Source organism: Leptosomus discolor, unplaced genomic scaffold (assembly GCF_034619465.1).
Source record: "Leptosomus discolor isolate bLepDis1 unplaced genomic scaffold, bLepDis1.hap2 HAP2_SCAFFOLD_140, whole genome shotgun sequence".
In the NCBI taxonomy this organism is placed as follows: domain Eukaryota; kingdom Metazoa; phylum Chordata; class Aves; order Leptosomiformes; family Leptosomidae; genus Leptosomus; species Leptosomus discolor.
This window is the reverse complement of record NW_028237801.1, coordinates 13,659-37,515: the sequence shown is the minus strand read 5'-3', so window position 1 is coordinate 37,515 and position 23,857 is coordinate 13,659. Positions and strand designations below refer to the sequence as shown.

At 55.0% G+C, this 23,857-nt stretch overlaps 1 protein-coding gene across 1 annotated transcript; it reads right to left on the bottom strand.

Annotated features, from left to right (window-relative positions):
- Positions 1 to 2,517: 2,517 nt before the first annotated feature.
- On the bottom strand, positions 2,518 to 23,560 carry ZC3H4 (zinc finger CCCH-type containing 4). Its single transcript, XM_086481063.1, has 15 exons — positions 23,400 to 23,560; positions 14,079 to 14,216; positions 13,293 to 13,512; positions 12,726 to 12,836; positions 12,364 to 12,586; positions 12,010 to 12,152; positions 11,757 to 11,854; positions 11,512 to 11,683; positions 11,088 to 11,201; positions 10,132 to 10,243; positions 9,680 to 9,789; positions 9,188 to 9,534; positions 7,358 to 7,722; positions 6,942 to 7,193; positions 2,518 to 3,953 (listed from the first exon to the last, which is right to left on the bottom strand). The coding sequence occupies exons 1-15, from the start codon at positions 23,558 to 23,560 to the stop codon at positions 2,518 to 2,520; spliced, it is 4,002 nt and encodes a 1,333-aa protein (XP_086337189.1).
- Positions 23,561 to 23,857: the final 297 nt, after the last annotated feature.

Below are 23,857 nucleotides of genomic sequence, written 5' to 3'. Positions count from 1 at the left end.
ACCCCCCCATTCACCCCCAAACCCCTCACATTGCCCCCCCAAACCCCCCACCTGCTCCCAAAGCCCCCATGTTCACCCCAAAACCCCCCATATTTCCCCCAAAACCCCCCCCAACCTTCCCGCCAACCCCCCCATTCCCCCCAACCCCCCCATTCCCCCCAAAACCCCCCATTCCCCCCCAAAACCCCGCGGCTCAACCGTCGCCTCGTCCACGGGTGTCCACGGGATCCGCCCGACGCCCCCTCCAAAACCAGGAAGAAACGGGCAAAACCCCCCAGCCCCCCATTTTGGGGCCAAATCCCGGTATTTCCATCAACCACCTCGACTCTGAAACAATTATTTACACATTTATTACAATCGCTCTTCCTCCGGCAGGTGGAAAACAAAAAAATCCCCCCGACCGGCCCCGATAGCTGGTTTTTTGTTGGTTTTTTTTGGTGGTTTTTTTGTGTTTTTTTTGTTTAAACCCCTATAAAATAAAATAATAATAAATCATTTTACAAAAAGTTCATTTTTTTTCCCCCGCTCGAAGCAACCCCCGGCCGCTCGAAACGCCGAGGGGAAAAAGAGTTGCGGAAAACCCATCGTAGATCCGACGGAGCGACCAAAAAACGGGCGGTTTAGCGCTGAAAAAAACAACTATTTTCGCAGCGGGGGAGGTCCGTGCGCTGGCTGTTACCTCAAAGATGTGGGGTTTTTTCCCCCAAAAAACGCGGCGGTGGGTTTTCCACGCGGGGTTTTCGCTCCCTGTCCCGCGCCGGGAAGGACGATTCTCCACGATGGCAAAAAAAAAAGGCGTCGAGAGCTTCCGAGCTCTTTTTTTTTGAGGAAAAAAAAACCCTTTTCTGGGTTTTTTGAGGAAAAAAGTCCTTTTCCGTTTTTTTTTTTTGAGGAAAAGAAGAACCTTTTCCGTTTTTTCTTGAGGAAAAAAAAAACTCTTTTCTGTTTGTTTTGAGAAAAAAAGACCCTGTTCTGTTTTTTTTTGGAGGGAAAAAAGACCCTTTTCCATGGTTTTTGAGGAAAAGAAGACCCTTTTCTGTTTTTTTTGAGGGGAAAAGAGCCCCTTTTCCATGTTTTTTGAGGAAAAGAAGACTCTTTTCCGTTTTTTCTCGAGAAAAAACCCCTCTTTTCCGTTTTTTCTTGAGAAAAAACCCCTCTTTTCTGTTTGTTTTGAGAAAAAAAAGACCCTGTTCTGGTTTTTTTTGAGGGGAAAAAAGCCCCTTTTCCATGTTTTTTGAGGAAAAGAAGACCCTTTTCCGTTTTTTCTTGAGGAAAAAAAGCCTCTTTTCTGTTTGTTTTGAGAAAAAAAGACCCTGTTCTGGTTTTCTTGAGGGAAAAAAGACCCTTTTCCATGTTTTTTGAGGAAAAGAAGACCCTTTTCCATTTTTTCTTGAGGAAAAAAAGCATCTTTTCTGTTTGTTTTGAGAAAAAAAGACCCTGTTCTGGTTTTCTTGAGGGAAAAAAGACCCTTTTCCATGTTTTTTGAGGAAAAAAAAGACCCTTTTCTGTTTTTTTTTGAGGAAAAAGCCCCTTTTCCACGTTTTTTGAGGAAAAGAAGACCCTTTTCTGTTTTTTCTTGAGGAAAAAAAGCCTCTTTTCTGTGTTTTGAGAAAAAAAGACCCTGTTCTGTTTTTTTTTGAGAAAAAAAAAGCCCTTTTCCATTTTTTCTTGAGGAAAAAAAGACCCTTTTCCGTTTTTTTTTTTTTTTGAGGAAAAAAGCCTCTTCTCTATATTTTTGTGAGGGAAAAAAGCCCCTTTTCCAGATATCATAATACATACGAGCGAAATAATCTGCAATTAATAATTTAATATCAACAATACAGCTTTTTTTTTCTTTTTTTTCTTTCTGGAATTTTGGGGGCTGGAAATATTTGCGAGGATTCGAGGCTCCTGAAAATCGCCGAGAAACGGCGTAAAAAGATTTCCTTCCGCTACAAAAAATCGCAAGAAAGCGGCAACGTCCCCTCCCCGCCATCCCTGCTTTTTTTTTTTTGGGGGGGGGGGGGTGGTTTTTCCCACGTTTTTTCCCAAAATTTTAGAAAAAAAATGTCCTACAAAGCTTTTTTTTTTTAGGAACTCCCGTGTATAAAAATCGACCCGCCGGCGCGACAAATTCCCCGTCACAATTGGGGTTTTTTTTTTGATCCCTCCCCGAGCGGAGAAACTCAGTTTGAAGGATTATTTCCCCCCCCCCCCCGCCCCCGCCCCCCCCCCCCCCCCCGGGGTGATCTCCATCGGTTTTGGGGCAAAAAAAAAAGCGTTAAAAATGAAACCGCAAGAGGGAGATTTTTGAGTCCTCCCGGGGGAAAGCTCTCGTCGCGGGCCGAGAGACGCGTTATATGGCTAAAGTGAGCGCTAAATTAGAAAAGAACAACGAAAAAAGAAAAAAAAAAACAACCCCCAAACCCCCACCCCCCCCCCCCTCCCCCAAATAAATCAAATCACCGACGTCGCGCGCTGCAAATCCCGGCGGTTTTTTTTTTTTTGGCGGCGGGTTTTTCCCCCCTCACCCCGATCCTACTGGCAGAAAGGCGACGCCGTGGGATCGAAGCCCTTAAAGACGTCTTTAAGGGACGCGGCGTCCTGCTGCTCGCCGTCCCGCGCCGGGCTGTTCCCGGCAAACGGGCTTCCCGCTCCCGATTTGGCGCTTTGTTTCACCATACCGTAAACGGGGGGTACCGGGAGGTTGTGGACGCCGGGTTGCGGGGCGGTTTCGGCGCCGGCGGCGGCTTTGGGACGCGGCCGGTTGTAGCTGTTGTACCTGTCCGTCGCCGATTCGCCGCTCGCCTTCTCCGCTTCGGGTTGATCCAAGGCCGAACGCCGGACGAAAAGAGGTTCCTTGGTTTTACCGGCGGTTTTGCCCGATTCCGTGGGTTTCGAGGAAGGATTCCCGTCGCTCGGCGACTCGGCCGCTTTGCCGCCCGCGCTCGGAGTCCTGGGGTCGTACAAGCTGATGGCGCTCAGCACGCTGCTCTGCCCGCCGCCCTTGCTCAGCCCGCCCGCCGTCAGCAACCGCGGGTCGTAGGGAGCGATGGCCGGCGCGGCGGCCGCCGCCTCGCCGCTTCCCGCCTCGGCGCTTTTCGCGGCTCGAGAAACCCCCGTTTCGGCCGCTTTTTGCAACCGGGGATCGGCGGGGGGTTTGCGCATCCGAGGGTCGCTGGGTTTGTCGCTCGGGCTGGACGCGGGGCCGCCGGCGGCGTTGACAGTCTTTAAGATCCTCGAGAGGAGCTCGAAATCGGGGAGACTCGCGCCTGAGGCGGCGGCGGCGGCGGCGTCTCCCGCCGCGTTTCCCGCCCTTTGCCTGGGGTCGGCCAGAGCCGTTTGAGGGCGGTTGAGGCGCGGATCGAGGGTCGGCATGGACTGGAGAGCAGCCGGGACGGGAATAAACTCTTGTTTGGGGATGGGGAGCGGCATCAGGTCCTCGGGGCTCCAGAGGACGAGGCGGGCGAAGTTGGGCTTGTGGAGGACGACGTCTTTTTTGATATGGCTGAACTGCTGGAGCTGGGAGCGGGGATCCCGCAGGGAATGACCCGGGAGAGCGTCTAAGGGGATGGTGAGGGGTTTATCCCGCAGAGCCCTCTCCCCTTCCTCTTCCTCGGGGAGCAAAAGGGGTTTCTGAGCGTGAGGAGCTTCCGCTTTGGGGGCGGAGGCGGGAACGTGTCGCGCCAGCCGCGGGTCGGTGGGTCCCGAATCGCCCGGTAGAGCCAGGACGGTGAGATCGGCGTTTCGGGAGAGCCGGGGATCCCGTAAGCGGGGATCGGCGGGACGGCCGCTCCCTCCCCCTTGGGGTTTTTGGAGGCGGGGGTCGCTCACGCCGGAGGGGGGGCCCATGTCGGGGTGCGGGGGAGGGGCGTGGGGTCTGCCGGAGCTCTGCTGCCGGAGGGTTTTCAAAATGGAGGTGACGCTGCTCCCGCCCTCGTCTTCGTCGCTGGAGTACCAGTTCCCGGTGTCGCCTGGGGGGGGGAGGGGGAGAAAGCAGCTGATAAATGGCAATTAAAGCACCCCCAAACCCCCCACGTGCACCCCGGAAACCCCAGACACCCCGACTCCCCCTGGATTCACCCCAAAACCCCTCACATTCCCCCCAAAACCCCCCCCACCTGCACCCCCAAACCCCACACACGCACCCCGGAAACCCCTCGCATTCCACCCAAAACCCCCGCCTGCACCCAAATCCTCCACGTTCACCCCAAAACCCTTCACATTCCCCCCCAAAACCCCCCACATTCACCCCTAAACCCCACATATGCACCCCAACCCCCCCCGACGCACCCCAAAACCCCCCCAATTCCCCCTAACCCCCCTGCCTGCACCCCCTGAAACCCCCCAGATGCATCCAAAACATCCCCATTTCCCCCAAAACCCCCACCTGCACCCTGAAACCCCCCCATTCCCCCCTAAACACCCCACCTCCACCCTCAAACTCCCAGATGCACCCAAAACCCCCCCACGTTCCCCCTCCAAACCCCTCACACTCCCCCCCAACCCCCCCCTCCACCCAACAACCCCCCCAATCACCCCTAAACCCCCCGCCTGCCCCCCTGAAACCCCCCACCTGCAGCCTTGAAACCCCCCAGATGCACCCCAAATCCTCCCCATTCACCCCCAAACCCCCTGCCTGCCCCCTGAAACCCCCCCAGACGCACCCCAAACCCCCCACCTCCACCCAACAACCCCCCCAATCACCCCTAAACCCCCCACCTGCCCCCCTGAAACCCCCCAGATGCACCCCAAATCCTCCCCATTCACCCCCAAACCCCCAGATGCACCCCTGAAACCCCCCCAACGCACCCCAAACCCCCCACCTCCACCCAACAACCCCCCCAATCACCCCTTAACCCCCTGCCTGCCCCCCTGAAACCCCCCAGATGCACCCCAAATCCTCCCCATTCACCCCCAAACCCCCAGATGCACCCCTGAAACCCCCCCAGACGCACCCCAAACCCCCCACCTCCACCCAACAACCCCCCCAATCACCCCTTAACCCCCTGCCTGCCCCCCTGAAACCCCCCAGATGCACCCCAAATCCTCCCCATTCACCCCCAAACCCCCAGATGCACCCCTGAAACCCCCCAGATGCACCCCAAATCCTCCCCATTCACCCCCAAACCCCCAGATGCACCCCTGAAACCACCCAGATGCACCCCAAACCCCCCACCTCCACCCAACAACCCCCCCAATTCCCCCTAACCCCCCGCCTGCCCCCCTGAAACCCCCCAGATGCACCCCAAATCCTCCCCATCCACCCCCAAACCCCCAGATGCACCCCTGAAACCCCCCCCAACGCACCCCAAACCCCCCACCTCCACCCAACAACCCCCCCAATCACCCCTAAACCTCCTGCCTGCCCCCCTGAAACCCCCCACCTGCAGCCTTGAAACCCCCCAGATGCACCCCAAATCCTCCCCATTCACCCCCAAACCCCCAGATGCACCCCTGAAACCCCCCAGACACACCCAAACCCCCCCACATATTCCCCCCCAAATCCCCCACATTCACCCCCCAATCCACCACACACCCCCAAACCCCCCATTTCCCCTCTAACCCCCCCACTTCCACCCCCTGAAACCCCCCATCTCCAGCCCCAACCCCCCCAGATGCACCCAAATCCCCCCACGTTCCCCCTCCAAACCCCACACACTCCCCCCCAAACCCCCCACCTCCACGCAACAACCCCCCCAATTCCCCCTAACCCCCCTGTCTGCAACCCCTGAAACCCCCCAGATGCACCCCAAATCCTCCCCATTCACCCCCAAACCCCCAGATGCACCCCTGAAACCCCCCCAGACGCATCCCAAACCCCCCACCTCCACCCAACAACCCCCCCCAATCACCCCTAAACCCCCCACCTGCAGCCTTGAAACCCCCCAGATGCACCCCAAATCCTCCCCATTCACCCCCAAACCCCCAGATGCACCCCTGAAACCCCCCAGACGCACCCCAAAGCCCCACCTCCACCCAACACCCCCCCCAATCACCCCTTAACCCCCTGCCTGCCCCCCTGAAACCCCCCAGATGCACCCCAAATCCTCCCCATTCACCCCCAAACCCCCAGATGCACCCCTGAAACCCCCCCAGACGCATCCCAAACCCCCCACCTCCACCCAACAACCCCCCCAATCACCCCTAAACCCCCCGCCTGCCCCCCTGAAACCCCCCACCTGCAGCCTTGAAACCCCCAGATGCACCCCAAATCCTCCCCATTCACCCCCAAACCCCCAGATGCACCCCTGAAACCCCCCAGATGCACCCCAAACCCCCCACCTCCACCCAACAACCCCCCCAATCACCCCTAAACCCCCCGCCTGCCCCCCTGAAACCCCCCACCTGCAGCCTTGAAACCCCCCAGATGCACCCCAAATCCTCCCCATTCACCCCCAAACCCCCAGATGCACCCCTGAAACCCCCCAGACACACCCCAAACTCCCCACCTCCACCCAACACCCCCCCCCAATCACCCCTAAACCCCCCACCTGCAGCCTTGAAACCCCCCAGATGCACCCCAAATCCTCCCCATTCACCCCCAAACCCCCAGATGCACCCCTGAAACCCCCCCAGACGCATCCCAAACCCCCCACCTCCACCCAACAACCCCCCCAATTCCCCCTAACCCCCCGCCTGCCCCCCTGAAACCCCCCACCTGCAGCCTTGAAACCCCCCAGACGTACCCTAAAATCCCCCCCCCTCACCCCAAAACCCCCCCCTCCACCCAACAAACCCCCCCCAATCACCCCTAACCCCCCCCAACTACACCCAAAATACATCCCCGGGGATTCTCCTCGAGCCATCCCGCACCCCTCATCCCCTCCCCGCCCCCCCCCTGTTTCCCTGACAGCCCCCGGTTTTCCCAGATCACGCCTGGCGGGGGGGGGGTGGGGTGGGGTATAGAAACGGCGGAAAATTCAAATTTTTCGGCGCGGAAAACATCTTTTGCCACTCGCCTTCCTCGTTTTCGCGGTCCTGCTTGCTGCTCTCGGCTAATCTCCGAGCTCTCTCCTCTTCCTCCTGCTGCTTCTGCTGGATCCTCAGGTACAGCGCCCGTTGCGCCGACGGCATGAAGTCGGCGATGCCGCCCGGCGGTTTCGGCATGCCGGGGGGCCCTCCTTCGCACAAAGCCTCGGGATCCAAGGAGGGATCGGGGAACATGTGCTCTCCCGGAGGCACTTCCATATCCTCGTAAGCCCCGTAGTCTTCTGCCGAGGGAAAAAAAAAAACCCAAACCATTCCAGAAAATCTTAAAAGCTGCAAAATCCAACGTTTTGGGGTTTTTTTTTTTTTTCTTTTTTTCCCCCGCCCTTTTCGCCAGGCCGGCGCGCCCGGCAAAGCGCCGAGCCGCGGCGGCGGCGGCGGCGGTTACCTGGGTCTCCCATCATGCCGTGATCCACCTCCATCTCCTCTTGCTGCTGGTAGAAGTTATCGTAGAAGCCTTGTCCCGGCGGGACGGGCGGCATCATGCCGGAATGCGGGGAATCATCCGGCCCGTAGGGCATCATGGCGGGGCCGGGACCCATCGGAGGGCCGGGATTCATTCCCGGACCCATCGGCATGTCCGGGTGCATGTCCGGGTGCATGTCGGGGTGCATGTCGGGGTGCATGTCCGGGTGCATGTCGGGATGCATGTCGGGATGCATGTCGGGATGCATGTCGGGGTGCATGGGGCCGGGCATTGGGCCTGGGGGTCCTCCAGGCCCGGGGAAGCGCGGGGGAGGGGGCCCTGGGTGCCTGAAAGAAGAGAAGGGGCTTTAGGGGGGGGGGGGGGATGGAGGGAGGGGGGCAGGGCTGGGCGAGCAGCGGCGCTCACGCCTGGCCCCGAAACGGAGAGAAATCCCCTCGTTACCGAACCCCAAAACGGGGAGAATCCCCTCGCTGCCAAACCCCAAAACGGGGAGAAATCTCCTCACTACTGAACCCCAAAACCGGGAGAATCCCCTCGCTGCCAAACCCCCAAATGGGGAAAAATCTCCCCACTATCGAACCCCAAAACAGGGAGAAATCTCCTCGCTACCGAGCCCCAAAATGGAGAGAAATTCCCTTGCTACTGAACCCCAAAATGGGGAGGAATCTCCTCGCTACTGAACCCCAAAACAGGGAGAAATCTCCTTGCTACTGAACCCCAAAATGGGGAGAAATCTCCTCGCTACTGAACCCCAAAATGGGGAGAAATCTCCTCGCTACCAAAACCCCAAACGGGGAGAAATCTCCTCGCTACCAAAACCTGAAATGGGGAGACATCCCCTTGCTACCGAACCCCAAAACGGGGAGAAATCCCCTCGCTGCCGAACCCCAAAACGGGGAGAAATCTCCTCACTACTGAACCCCAAAATGGGGAGAATCCCCTCGCTGCCAAACCCCCAAATGGGGAAAAATCTCCCCACTATCGAACCCCAAAACGGGGAGAAATCCCCTCACTACCAAATCCCAAAAAGGGGAGGAATCTCCTCGCTACCGAACCCCGAAACAAGGAGAAATCCCCTTGCTACCGAACCCCAAAATAGGGAGGAATCTCCTCGCTACCGAACCCCAAAACAGAGAGAAATCTCCTCGCTACTGAACCCCAAAATAGGGAGGAATCTCCTCGCTACCGAACCCCAAAATGGGGAGAAATCACCTCGCTACCAAAACCTGAAACGGGGAGACATCCCCTTGCTACCGAACCCCAAAACGGGGAGAAATCCTCTCGCTGAATAACCCCAAAACGGGGAGAAATCTCCCCACTATCGAACCCCAAAACAGGGAGAAATCTCCTCGCTACCGAGCCCCAAAATGGAGAGAAATCTCCTCGCTACTGAACCCCAAAATGGGGAGAAATCCCCTCGCTGCCGAACCCCAAAACAGAGAGAAATTTCCTCGCTACTGAACCCCAAAATGGGGAGAAATCCCCTCACTGCCGAACCCCAAAATGGAGAGAAATTTCCTTGCTACTGAACCCCAAAATGGGGAGAAATCCCCCCGCTACCGAAACCCAAAACAGGGAGAAATCCTCTCACTAAATAACCCCAAAACGGGGAGAAATCCCCTCGCTACCAAACCCCAAAACGGGGAGAAATCCCCTCGCTGCCGAACCCCAAAACGGGGAGAAATCTCCTCGCTACCGAACCCCAAAACGGAGAGAAATCCCCCCGCTACCGAACCCCAAAACGAGGAGAAAGCTCTCTTCCGCGCTCCAAAAATCTCCCCGGCGACCCACCTGACGCCCAGTTTCTCCGCCAGCTGCCCGGTGGGTCGCACGACGATCTCAAAGAGCGACGGGATCTTCTTGTACATGTCCTGCTGCTGCGGCGACAGCGGCTCGTGCATCGGCGGCGGCATCTGAGGCCCCGGCGGCGGCAACGGCGGCGGCGGAGGGGGAGGAGGACCCCCGGGCATGGGTCTGCCGTTGGGAGACGTCGGAGCCGGCGGGCCGGGAGGGCGGGGAGGCGTGGGGAGCAAGCCGACGCCGGGGGGCGGTTTGGGGAGAGGGTTGATGCCCTGTTTCTTCAGCTCTTCCACTTCTTTCTCATCCTCCGCGCCCGCTTCGGCATCGTCCGCCAGCATCTGCGGCCAGACGGGAAGGATGGGGCGAGCCGGCACGCCGCCGAAACCCTCCCCTCCGGCAGGATGGGGGAGACGGGAGGGCGACCCCCCCACCCCCTCACCAACCTCCCCCCCCCCCCCCCCCCTCACCAACCTCCCCCCCTACCTTGTCCAGAAGCTCCCGCGTCTCCTCCGTGAGCGGATCGTGGGAAAACATGCAGTCATCCCCGTTGATGCAGTTGCCCGTGGTGTGGAAGAGCTTGCACGGGAAATCCCGTGGCGCTTATTAAGGAGAATAAACCCCAACGGGGGGGGGGGGGGGGGTCGCTTTCCCCCCCTGCCCCGCTTCCCAACGCGTCTCTCGGCGGGCACGCCGCTCCAACGAACCCTAACCGCACCCCCAAACGCCCCCTTTTCCTTTCCGCTGGGTTTTCCCGCAAAAAAAAAACCCCAACACCCCTCATTTTTTTTCACAGAGGAAAGGTCAACCCTCTGCGGGCCCCCGGCCGCAGAGGACCCGTCGCCCACGAACGGCGTTTTTTCCCCCCCACCCCACGCATCTACGAGGCCGATTTAAGGCCGGCTCGACGCGGCGGTGTCGCCGAAACCAAAGGATATCGTGCATGTACGGGCAGTTTTCAGCCCTGGCGCAGTAGCCCGTGATGTAGAACTTGCAGAGTTCCCGTTTCTTCGGCAGCTCGATGTCGTGACTGAAGTTGCAGTGGTCGCCCTGGGCGGAAGGGACACGCAAAGGCGTTCTTTTCTCCCCAAAATCGGTTAAAACCCCAGACCCGACGGGCTCCGCGCATGTTTAAAGTGAAATATTCCCTTCAGTTTATTCCCTTTAGTTTATTCCCTTTACTTCATTCCCTTTAGTCCATTCCCTTTAGTTCATCCCCTTTAGTCCATTCCCTTTAGTCCATTCCCTTTAGTCCATTCCCTTTACTTCATTCCCTTTAGTCCATTCCCTTTAGTTCATTCCCTCTAGTTTATTCCCTTTAGTCCATTCCCTTTAGTCCATTCCCTTCAGTTCATTCCCTTTAGTCCACTCCCTTTAGTCCATTCCCTTTAGTCCATTCCCTTCATTCCCTTTAGTCCATCCCCTTTAGTCCATTCCCTTTAGTTTATTCCCTTTAGTCCATTCCCTTTAGTTCATTCCCTTTAGTTCATTCCCTTTAGTCCATTCCCTTTAGTCCATTCCCTTTAGTCCATTCCCTTTAGTCCATTCCCTTCAGTTTATTCCCTTTAGTCCACTCCCTTTAGTCCATTCCCTTTAGTCCATTCCCTTTAGTCCATTCCCTTTAGTTCATTCCCTTTAGTCCACTCCCTTTAGTCCATTCCCTTTAGTCCATTCCCTTTAGTCCATTCCCTTTAGTTTATTCCCTTTAGTCCATTCCCTTCATTCCCTTTAGTCCATTCCCTCTAGTTTATTCCCTTTAGTCCATTCCCTTTAGTCCATTCCTTTCATTCCCATTAGTCCATTCCCTTTAGTCCATTCCCTTCAGTCCATCCCCTTTAGTCCATTCCCTTTACTTCATTCCCTTTACTTCATTCCCTCTACTTTATCCCCTTACCCAGGTGCATCTGCCTTCCACGAAGTATTTGCAGATCACTTTCCCCTTCTTATCCGACTGCTGGTGGGGTTTGTCGTGGTCGTTGCGGCGGTAATTTCCGCCCCCTCCTCCATCCTGTCGGACGCAGGGTGACGTGAGGCGACAAAGAATTGGAAACGGGAAGCGACGGATCACAGGAGAAGCGTTAAAACTTCTCCCGGGGCAGAGATTTGGGGTGAAAACGGGAGGGAAAGGCGAGAGCGCGGAGCCCAGCGGGCTCCCGAGGAACCCGTGGGAGGAGCAGACCCCAAACCATCCCCCTCCTGCAGAGACGGGGCAGCTTTTGGGGAAGACCTGGGTGGGTTTTTCCCGCTTTTCTCCGAAGCTTGCCTGGATTTAGGGAGGGGGCCGGGGGCCAAAGGGGAGAAACCAAAGCTCCGCTCACCCCCATGTCCTCGTCGTAGTAATCGTCGTCGTCGTTCATCCCGCCGCCTTTCCCCATCCCGCTTCGGTTTCCACCTCGCCCTCGCCCTCTGCCCATTCCTTTATTGCCTCGTCCTCTGGGGCCACGACCGCGCCCTCGATTTAGGCCTGAAAAAAAGCGGTTTTCGGTGTCTCTCCTTCCATCGGACGGACGGGCGAGAGAGAGAAGGGAAAGGCGGGACCCTCCCCGCTCGCCACCCCGCTCACCCCCGGCCGCGGTTCTCCTTGCTCCGCCGGTACTGGTTCAGCTCCTTGGAGTAGTCGTCGTACTCGTCGTCGCCCAGGGGCTCCTCGTTGTCGCAGTACTGCCAAACCAGAGCCGGCGGTGTCTTTGGTGAGGGGGGGGGACACCCACACACCCCCCCCCCCCCCTTCCCCTTCCCACCCCGGCGGTGAGACGGACTCTTCTCCTCACCGCCCTCCCCGGGGTTCCCCCCCCCCCCCCCCCCCCGGCACTTACTTCCATCTCCTCGTCGTACATTTCCTCGTCGTCCTCGGGGTGGTCTCCTCTGCCTCGCCCTCGGTTCCCTCGGCCCATGCCTCGGCCTCCTCTCATTCCCCCTCGGCCTCCTCGCCCTCGGTACCCTCGGCCTCGGCCCCGGCCTGCGGAAGCAAAGGGATCGGGGTCAACTTTTTGTGCCGCGTCAAAACAGCCCAAGGAAGGAAAAAACAAACCCTCGTCTTTCGGGAAGGGCTTAGCAGCACCTTAAAAACTCGTTTCTAAGTCAACGAGGTTTGAATCTCCTCAAAGGATGGATTTTTAAGAAGGCCAATGAAGAGAAAAGGGGGGGGGAAAGGAACGTTTTAGGGGTACCTCGCCCCCGGTGAGAGCCTTCCTTCGCTCGCCGGTACTGGTTCAGCTCCTTCGCAAAGTCATCGTAATCCTCCTTCCCCAGATCTTCATCCTCTTCCCCCTCGTACTGACCGTACTCCTCGTTCTCGTAGTCCTCGTACATGCCGTAATTCTTGCTCTCCATTTTGGAGTAGCTCTTCTTCGGCATGGGAGCGCCGTGAGAGGACGGATACTGCTGGTGGGACTTGGGGAGAGGCAGAGGAGTTAGCGCCGACGGACGGGAACCGCCCCGAACCTCTTGCCACGACTTCCATTTGTCAGACTCCTTCGCCAAACCACCCCCAAAATAAGCAGGCCCGGCGCCCGAGCCGGCGGGTACTCACGGAGGAGTAGGGAGGGCTGTACTCCCGGTATTTTCGGTGCCCCTTTTCACCGGGACTGAAGTCGGATTCCTCGCTGTAATCGGAGATTTCATCGCTGGAAGACGCGTGGCGCTGCAAGGGAAGGCAACCGCCCGGTGAGGTGCCATCCCCGGCCAACAAAACCTCCCTTTGGCTTTTTTCTCTTTTTTTTTTTGGGAAGGAAACTCCCCATTTTGCTGAAGAAAAACTCCAGCGGCCCCCGGCGGGGCTCGTTAGTGGGTTCCCTAACGAAGGCCGCACCTCCCGCGCTCCAGAAATCCCCGGGACCGGCGACAAACCTCCCTTCCTTTCCAGCCTGCCGTCCCCTTGGAGCGACAAACTCTCCCCAATTCCCTAAATAAACCCATTTTTCTCCCCGCTCCGCACTCCCCGGATGGAGGAGCGTCCTCCTCTCCGGGTGCCCCGCTGTTTTCCGAGGAGGAAACCCTTCGAGCGCTCCCATCCCGGGGAAAAAGCCTCCCCTGACCCCTCTGGGATTCCCCAGAGCCACCAGAGGGGCTGGAGATCCCGGGAAGCGCCGGGGCTCACCTTGTGCTTGGATTTCCTTTTCTTCTTGGATCTCCTCTTCTCCTTCTCCCTCTCTTTCCGACGCTTGCGCTTCAGCCGGCGATGGGCTTTCTCGTCGTCCGAGTCGCTGTGGTGCTTCTCCCCTTTCTCCTTCCGACTCCTCCCTTGAGATTCCGAGGGATCCTGCGCCTCCTCCCCTCCGTCGTCCTCCAGCTCCCCTTCCTCCAGCTCTCCATCCTCCCTGTAAAGCGCACGGGCGCGGTTTAATTCCCCTTTATTCAAAGAAATATCAAATCAAACCTGCTGATTCCTCTCCACCAGCCCCAAAGCGCTCAAAACGTCCTCCCTACCCCGAGGTTTAAAGATTTGCCCGCAAATACCGATCCTGGTTAAATCTGCCACCGAAATCCACCCAGCCTGGAGCTCCACACGGCCCAGAAGCCCCTCACGAAGAACCGAGCGAAGCCACGACGTCACGGCGCTCGACTCCCGGCGTGAAATTCTTGCCGAGGGACCCCACGGCGTGAAATTCACCCCACGGAAGGGAATCGGGGTTTTAGGACAAGGTTCGGGCCGCGCCGAGGAGGGAAATCGGGGCCTTAACGAAAACACTCGCTCCTCCAGAAGGCGAGAATAAGGAAATATCACGTTGGTCACCCAAATCGAGAGGTGGGTGCCCGGTTAATTCCGCTTTCTCCTGCGGCCACTCGCCCACGGAGCGGGGAGCAGAGGCGATAAAGCAAACCCGGAACTTCCCCAAGCCTCGCCCGACGAAATTCAACTAAAAACCCCTCGGAGAAAGGTCACAAGGAATTTTTTCGGAACGGATTAAACGCGTAACACGGCACGAGGACGATCAGCTCCCGGGTGGAGAAGGAGCTGCCAACGCTCGGGAGGTCCGGGAGCTTACAAACGGCGTTCGGACGAAGCCGTGCTGCGTCATCTCTGGGGAAAAAAACCCAAAACCCCAGAAAAATGGAATTCTATCCCCAAACCCACCCAAAACCCCAGGATCCTGGGGATGTTTTGGCGGCGTGGAGAGGAAAAACTCGGTGCCAGCCGCCTCGGAGGCAAAGCTCCTCTCGGAGCCAGGCACCATCGGAATGACGGAGCGGCTCCAAAATCAAGCTGGCTGAATTACGACTCACGAAGGTTTTCAACCCGACGCGTCATTCCTAGGCGGATACACGAGTTTTTAAGGTGAATATCAGTGGAAACGGTTGCCGTCGCGGGTTCTCTGTCCCAGGAGAACCCCCCCGCTCCGCGCAAAGCCGGGGAACAGCAAGGACGAGACTCAAACTCATCAAATTCCTTGAAATACTCCAAGAAAAGTCCCGTCAAAGCTTCCCTCCTTTCCCCTAGAGGGACGGGTTGATCCATAAACGGATTTCCGACCAGAAATACCATTCTGGAGCCACTTTTAGCGGGTTTTACCCTGCCTTGAGTTGCTCTGCTCTGGTTTAGAGGAAGCTACGACCCCCCCCGGCGCCGCGTCCCGGCGCGACAATCGCGGGATTAAATTCCCCGGAACGAGGATGACAAAGGCTCCCGAGAACAAAACGTGACCGATTCTGCGGCCGCCGCGAAGGTTTGGTGACAAGTACCGGCGCGGCGGGGCGAGGGCGAAGCCTCCAAACGATCGCTGAGCCGTTTGGGGGGGGGGAAGATTAATTATTGAAGCCACGCTCCCGTCTCCTAACGAAGCAAAATCTGAGAAATTTGGCTTAGACGTGACGCTGAGCTACGCGTTCAAAGGAGCAAGAAGGTCTCTGGCTGTTTTTAAACACTCAAATCGGCCGGATTTGGGGCAGAGGAGTCAGTTTGGGGCAGAAACCCCCAAAGGTGCGAGACACGAACCGTTTGCAGCACAGCAGCGGGCAGTAAGGACGTCTGAAAGCAACCCGACGCTTGGAAAGGCTGGATGGGGAAGGGAAACCCCAAAATAAAACCAAAAATACAGCAATTCAAGCAACATTGCGCATTTTCGGGGGACGGCTCACCATCGAGAGTCGCTGCGGCGGCGCGCGGTGACGAAGCCATGTCTGTTAAGCAACTATTGGTATCGCAGAAAACACTGACCGGGGTGGGGGGGTGTGGGGGTGTGGGGGGGGGATAATTCTTCCCCAAATCCACACTCGGCTCGGGCTTTCCTATCGCTCCTGCCCGCCCGAGCTAGAGGGGACGGTCCCCGGCGCAGCACGCATCCTCGCAGGTGGACCTGGCCGCGGCGTCTGTGACCTCAGCGCCACGGCAATGACGTAACACGGCGGTGACGACGCCTGGAAAGAGAAAATAAAGCCCTTTCCAATCGTTATCCTGCCACGCTGGGGACACACACACACACACACACACACACGGACACAAAAAAGGTAGGAACGACCCGTTTTGGGAGGGAATTCAGGGTTTTTTCGCTGGTTTTGGCCGCCGAAGAGCGGCGCGGTGTGGTCTGGAAATAAACCACGGCGCTTTGGGCGGCCGAGGGGTTGGGAAGGAGCGGAACGACGTGAGCGACGACGGCCTGGGCGGCGGATTTAGAGCCGATAAACCCCCCCCGTCACCCTGCTGAAGATATCCCTCCTCCACCTGAAAGAAACCCCGTCGGGAATAAGCCGCTTTGCTCCCTCGGTGGGTTTTTGGGGCTGTTGTTAAGGGAAGAAAGAGTTTCGTGCGCTCTCACCGGCTCTACAGGCATCGGCGGGGGCGGCGCGGACCCTGCAGCGAGTTCTGACCCCTCTAAGAACCAAAATCCCAAGTTCTAACCCCTCTAAGAACCAAAAATCGCAAGTTCTGACCCCTCTAAGAACCAAAATCCCAAGTTCTGACCCCTCTAAGAACCAAAAATCGCAAGTTCTGACCCCTCTAAGAACCAAAATCCCAAGTTCTGACCCCTCTAAGAACCAAAAATCCCAAGTTCTAACCCTCTAAAAACCAAAATCGCAAGTTCTAACCCCTCTAAGAAACAAAAATCCCAAGTTCTAACCCCTCTAAAAACCAAAAATCGCAAGTTCTAACCCCTCTAAGAACCAAAATTCCCAAGTTCTAACCCCTCTAAGAAACAAAAATCCCAAGTTCTAACCCCTCTAAGAACCAAAATTCCCAAGTTCTAACCCCTCTAAGAAACAAAAATCCCAAGTTTAACCCCTCTAAGAATCAAAAATCGCAAGTTCTAACTCTAAAACCCAAAAATCGCAAGTTCTAACCCCTCTAAGAACCAAAATCCCAAGTTCTAACCCCTCTAAGAACCAAAAATCGCAAGTTCTAACTCTAAAACCCCAAAATCGCAAGTTCTAACCCCTCTAAGAAACAAAAATCCCAAGTTCTAACCCCTCTAAGAACCAAAATTCGCAAGGTCTAACCCCTCAAAAAAACCAAAAATCGCAAGTTCTAACTCTAAAAACCAGAAATCCCAAGTTCTAACCCCTCTAAGAATCAAAAACTGCAAGTTCTAACCCCTCTAAGAATCAAAAATCGCAAGTTCTAACTCTAAAAACCAAAAATCGCAAGTTCTAACCCCTCTAAGAATCAAAAACTGCAAGTTCTAACCCCTCTAAGAACCAAAAATCGCAAGTTCTAACTCTAAAAACCAAAAATCGCAAGTTCTAACCCCTCTAAAACCCAAAAATCGCAAGTTCTGACCCCTCTAAACCCCAAAAATCGCAAGTTCTAACTCTAAAAACCAAAAATCGCAAGTTCTAACCCCTCTAAGAACCAAAAATCGCAAGTTCTAAGCCCTCTAAAAACCAAAAATCCCAAGTTCTAACCCCTCAAAAAACCAAAAATTGCAAGTTCTAACTCTAACAACCAAAAATTGCAAGTTCTAACCCCTCTAAGAATCAAAAATTGCAAGTTCTAACCCCTCTAAAAAATAAAAATCACGTTATAACCCCTCAAAAAAACAAAAATCGCAAGTTCTAACTCTAAAAACCAAAAATTGCAAGTTTTAACCCCTCTAAAACCCAAAAATCGCAAGTTCTAACCCCTCAAAAACCCAAAAACCGCAAGTTCTAACTCTAAAACCCAAAAATCGCAAGTTCTAACCCCTCTAAAAACCCAAAAATCGCAAGTTCTAACTCTAAAAACCCAAAATCGCAAGTTCTAACCCCTATAAGAACCAAAAATCCCAAGTTCTAACCCCTCTAAGAATCAAAAATCGCAAGTTCTAACCCCTCTAAAACCCAAAAATCCCAAGTTCTAACTCTAAAACCCAAAAATCGCAAGTTCTAACCCCTCAAAAACCCAAAAATCGCAAGTTCTAACTCTAAAAACCAAAAATTGCAAGTTCTAACCCCTCTAAGAACCAAGAATCGCAAGTTCTAACCCCTCTAAAAACCCAAAATCACAAGTTCTAACCCCTCTAAAACCCAAAAATCCCAAGTTCTAACTCTAAAACCCAAAAATCGCAAGTTCTAACCCCTCTAAACCCCCCAAATCCTGCTTTAATACCCCCCGCTGGGACCCCCCCCCCCCCCAAACCCCTTCCTTGAAGCAGCGGCCTTCTGCACAAGGGGTGCAGCTGACCGTGAAATCGCCCGCCCGGTGCGTGATCCGGTTTTGCCGGACGCCGACAGCGGGGAGGGGGTGGAGAGGGGGGTTGGGGCTAAAGGTAGAGCTCGGTTTAACGTCGAGGAATGCCAAGGACGGCGGGGAGGGGGGAAAACGAGGGGGGGTTGGGTTTTTTTGGGTTTTTTTTCCCTTGAAAATCAAGCGCAAACGCTCTGGAAGTCACCAGCTTGCGGAGAAGCTTCTGATTTTACGCGATTTGAAGGAAAAAGGCTCGACGGGGAGCGAAGCTGCGCACGCACGTGCGTCTCCGCCGGCTAAACCGCCTCGATCCGAGCGACCGGGAGAGCTTAAAAATTGATTTTTAACCATCGGACAGCAAATTAAGCGCGGTAAAACCCAGTCAAAACCGAAAACGAACCGTCAATCGCCCGGCTAAGCTCGAGGGGGAGCGGGGTTTTGGGGTGAGAACGGATCGACCCGGCTAAACTCGAGGGGGAGAGGGGTTTTGGGGTGAGAACGGATCGACCCGGCGGAGAGCGACTCCCCACCGCCTCTTTCAGAGCAGGATTTCAAAGCAGACCCCAGGGCGCCGCTGGGGAGCGGGATTTAGTTTTTTCGAAGGCAGGTTTTGCCCATTCTTACGGTTTTCTAGCCAAAACGCGAGGCCGGGCTTTGCGGCGTGGCCTCCACGTCCACCCAAAGGGTCTCAATCGCCGACTCGCTCGGGGGAAACGGCTCCTACCCCGGCACCACCCCCCGCCCCGCAGAAAAATCCTGCAGCCAGACTTTTCACCAAACCACCGAATATTCCAGAATAACCCTCAACTCCTGGAATTTTGGAAACCGGGCGGGGGCGGGGGAGGGAAAACAACGCATCGATCGAGAAATAAAAGCGGCGCCGCGCGCGGGGGCCGCGCTGCCTCGGTGGAACGGAAGGGCTGAAAATTTGAACCAAAATCTGGTATTTTCTCTACAGCTGGGGGTTGGGGTTGGGGTTTTTGGTATTTTTTTGTGGTATAGGTCGCGCTGAGGCTCGGGGGGGAGGGGCCTGCAGCCCAGGCCTAGCTGTCAGCGGGGCGGATCGGGCCTCCTGACACCCCGAAACGCCACGTTTTGAAGCGAGGTTGGTACAAAGGGAAACTTTCCAGCGTTATTTGGTCCCAACTCAAGATTTCCGAGGGAATTCGCCTCAGCTGCACAGCCACGGGACACGGCCCAAGCCCTGGGAAAAAAAACCCAAAAAGACGGGGTCCGGGATTTGCTTTAACCTGGGATAACAAAGCCTCGCTGGGCCCAAGGAGCCTGAGCCGAACAATTCCGCCCTTAGGGAAAAAAAAAAAAAAACAAACAAAAGTCCCTGCAAAAAGCCCAAATTCTTGGTGGGTGCTTTGCTATGAGGAGTCGCTGCGATTTTCGGGGCTGAAACACCCGCCTGAGCGTTTGCAGGAGGAAAAAACGGGATTTCTAGCCAACGGTCAGCGCGAGGAGGGGGTTGAGGGGGGTTAAAAATGGGGCAGGGGGAGCGAGGGACCAGGAAAAGCCCCGAAGGAGGAGGCTGGAGTCCTCCCGCGAATATCGGACTATACGGAACAAAAATCCATCCTACGGGCTTTACGGACGAGTCAACAGCGGGAAACGGGGCGGTGCGGGCCCGGGAAACTCGCGCCCTTCGGAGAGATCGCCCTCCAAAGGGGGAAAGTGAAACCCAGAAGGGGGAAAAGGAAACCTAAAGGGACAGAAAATAAACCTAAAGGGACAGAAATTACACCTAAAGGGGGAAAATTAAACCTAAGGGGACAGAAATTACACCTAAAGGGACAGAAAATAAACCTAAAGGGACAGAAATTACACCTAAAGGGGGAAAATTAAACCTAAAAGGACAAAAAATCAAACCCAAAGGGAGAAAATTACACCCAAATGGACAAAAATGAAACCTAATGGGATAAAAATTAAACGTAAAAGAAAAAAATTAAACCAAAAGGGACAAAATGACACCTAAATGGACAAAAATTAAACCTAAAGGGATAAAAATTAAACCTAAAAGAAAAAAATTAAACCAAAAGGGACAAAAATTAAACCCAAAGCGACAAAAAAAATCAAATCTAAAGGGAGAAAATTAAACCCAAAGGGACAAAAACTAAACCTAAATGGAGAAAATGAAACCTAAAGGGACAAAAATGAAACCCAAAGGGAGAAAATGAAACCCAAAGGGACAAAAAATTAAACCTAAAGGGAGAAAATGAAACCTAAAGGGACAAAAAATCAAACGTAAAGGGACAAAAAATCAAACCAAAATGGAGAAAAGTTAAATCTAAAAGAAGAAAATTAAACCGAAAGGGAGACAATTAAACCTAAAGGGACAAAAATTAAACCTAAAGGGAGAAAATTAAACCCAAATGGACAAAAACTAAACCTAAATGGAGAAAATGGAACGTAAAGGGACAAAAAATTAAATGCAAAGGGAGAAAATTAAACCTAAAGGGACAAAAATTAAACCCCAAAGGAGAAAATTAAACCAAAAGGGACAAAAATGAAACCTAAACGGAGAAAAGCAAACCTAAAGGGACAAAAATTAAACCTAAAGGGACAAAAATTAAACCCAAAGGGAAAAAACCTAAACCTAAATGGAGAAAATTAAACCCAAAGGGACAAAAATGAAACCTAAGGGGATAAAAATTAAACCCAAAGGGAGAAAAATTAAACCTAAAGGGAGAAAACTGAACCTAAAGGGAGAAAAAATTAAACCTAAAGGGACAAAAATTGAACCTAAAGGGAGAAAATTGAACCTAAAGGGAGAAAAATTGAACCTAAAGGGACAAAAATTGAACCTAAAGGGAGAAAATTGAACCTAAAGGGAGAAAAATTGAACCTAAAGGGACAAAAATTAAACCTAAAGGGACAAAAATTGACCCTAAAAGTTCGCTGGCACCTGATTTTCTTTCTTTTCTCCCACACCTGTCCTTTCCAACTCCTCTTGATACGGCTAAAAAATCGCTTCTGCCGGTGGCAGAGGACAATCCAAACCCATTTGGATTTCTCCAGGGCCACGAGGGGAAGCACAAAGCTCACCATGGACGTACAATTAGTAAAATTAACAGAATAAAGTTACTAAATTAATACACTGCGGGGCGGGAAATCGATGCTACGAGGTCCCAATCTCTGAAACCAAACCGTTTTGGCCCCACCAGCGGCTTTTTTCAAGCTCTGATGGCGGATCTTTGGCTGAAGGGGGATGGAAAAAACCAGGGAAAACGCCGGTTTGGTGATTTTGTGGCAAAGTTACGCCACGGAAGGCGCGGGGACCACGAGGGTCCAGGCGTCAAAGCCATCGCTGGGTGTTGTTTGGTGGGAACCCCCCCCCCCCCCCCGGGGGGAGGGTGGTTCAATCTCTGCCACAAAGCTGTACCGAGCGCTGGCGTCATTTCACGGGGTCAGCCCACGTTCACCCCTTTTTCTGCCCTTTTTTTTTTTTAGGGAATAAAGACAAAGCGGGAAGCAAACCCCCACCATTTCACCCAACGGTGTGCTTAGAGGAAACACTGGGGTTCGGGGTTTTGCTTTTTTGATCCCCGAGGACAATGTCAGCTGGATGAAAACAGGGGCAAAAGTGTGTGGTTTTGGTTTTTAACTAACCCAAAGAAATTAAAATCAAGTGGAGGGGGAGGAGGAGGGGAGAAATACCCAACACTGTGCGTGGTGTTCGTACTTCGGGCTTGAACCGTGGGGGGCAGCGTGAGGAAAACCACCGGTAACGCACCTGATCGACAAAGGAAAAGAAAGGGACAAGGCAAAACCGAGGACACCACCGAGCTTCGGTCACAAATCGGGTGCTTTCCACTCGAATTATCCAACGGGAGGCCGTACATGGGGATGGGGGGAGGGAAATGTGTGATGATATTCGGGGAACGGTGCTTATTTTTGCCACCTTTTGTCGTCGACACACTTTGGAGCGGTTTGACAAAACTTTTTTGACCGTTTTTTTTTTTTTTTTCTTTGTTTTTACGGGCAAACCCGCGCCGGGGCGGGTTTGAGAGGCAACGTAATGGAATGAGGATGGAGTTTGCCAAAGCAATGGATCCACATCCTACGCCTAGACGGCACCGAGGGGCTGGGGGGGGTGGGGGTGGGCAGAGCGGTGTGAGTTTTACTTCACCTGGGAACGTCACAACAGACAAGCTTTGGGGGTAAATGGTGTGCTTTTGTGACTTTTTTTTTTTTTTCTTTTTTTTTTTTGTCTTTTTAAACGTTCACGTCACTCTACAGGTCATTACAAAGCGGGGAGGGTTCTGCTTGGTTTGTACACACACGGGAGCGACACGAAAACGGACGGTCTCGGGGCTTATTGGGTGGCGGGAAGGCAGGAAAATTGAATTATTCAATAAAAGAGCTTACTTACCACCCCAACCCTGCATCACACGGAAAACAAACCTCCTCGGAGACAAAGGCTGCCTAAAAGCAGCTCTCTGCACCGCACACCTGCCCTCCAGGGGAGCGGGGAGGGAGCAAACCTCCCTCTTTTGGGGTTGTTTTGTCTTTTTTTTCAATCTTTTTTTTTTTTTTTCCCCTCTCCAGACATACATGCTGACGCTGTTTTATTATGATGATACTTTCTGGCTATGTGCTTTCAACTAAACAAACAAACAAACAAAAAAAAGCTAATAAAAGAAATGGCTAAAGTTATGTCGGGGAGGGGAGAAGAAGGTGCTTTACGTACATCTCAGAGGAAAGAGGGAGTTCCTGAGGGATATATATATATATATTTTTTAAACTTTTTGATACCTAGGAGCACTAGAGGTGAGCCTTTCCTTATCGGGGGGGGGTGGGGGGGCTATAACACCCCAACATGCCCCCCCGCCGTACCCCCAACCCTCCGTACCTTCCTGCCCCCCCCCCGCCTGCGCTCCCCTCTTTGAGCCAAGGGGTATTTTTAAGAAGACAAAAGGGGACGTTAATGAGGCCAGCGCTGCCCAGGAGAAATAACGTCATTAAAGACCTCATTAAGGACCCCCCCCCCACCACCCCCACCCCGCCCCCCATCACCACCACTTCCAAAAAAAAAAAAAGCAGCTAGGAGCCCCCCCACCCCTCTCCTTGGCCTCGCTTCTCTCATAATCCCCCCCCCCCCCCCCAACAACACCTCCCCCCCCCCCCGCGGTACCCCAGGCCCTGCGCTGCCCTCAGGGCCCGGCCCTACCCAGGCCGCGGCCCCCTCCTCCTCCTCCCTCGGCCTCCTACTCTACCCAGGACACCCCCCCCCCCCCCAAAATCCCCCGCTGTCCCTGCCTCTGGCTCCGCTTCCTCCTCCTCCTCCTCGCAGCCCCCCCCCCCCGCGCACAGCTTCCCCCCCTCCCCAAAGCCGGGCCTACACCCCCCCCCCCCCCCCCCCCCGCGGCCTGCGCCTTGGCTCCCCCGCTCACCTCAGGCCTTGGGCCCCCAACCCAACACCACCACCCCCCCCCCTCCCCTCCCCTCAGCCCACCCTCCTCCTCCTCCTCCTCCTCCTCCTCCCCCCTCAACCGGTCGCCCCGCGTCCCCCACCCACCCGCCCCCCCAAACCTGGTCCGGCGAGCCGGACAGACAGACAGAGACAGACAGAGAGGCTCTCGGGAGAGGCGGTTACTGGACCTTTCGTCCGGGCCGTGGTGGTGTTGGAGCGGCGGCGGCGGCCGGGGGAGGCTGCAGCTGCCGCTGTCGTGGTGGTGGCAGGACGGAGAAGGGGGGGTGGAGTGCGGGCTGGGGGGGGAAGCGGCGGCGGCAGGGGGGACACTCGGGCTCTCCACGGCCATGGGCAAAGGGGGGGCGAGGGGGGCGAACAAGGCGGGGGGGGTGGGGGTGAGGGGGTGGGCCACAGTCACTGTACAGGGAGGGGGGGATGGGGGGTCGGCTTGCCACGGCCCGGCCCGGCTTATCCGCCCGCCCGCCCCGCGCTCCACGGGCAGGCACACAAAATGGCGCCCGCCGGCACGCAGCCGCGCCGAGGCAGCGCCCTGCACGGAGGCGCGGAAAAACCCGAGCGATGACGGAAAAACCCGAACTTGGGGGGGGGGGGCCGGAAAAACCCGAGCGATGACGGAAAAACCCGA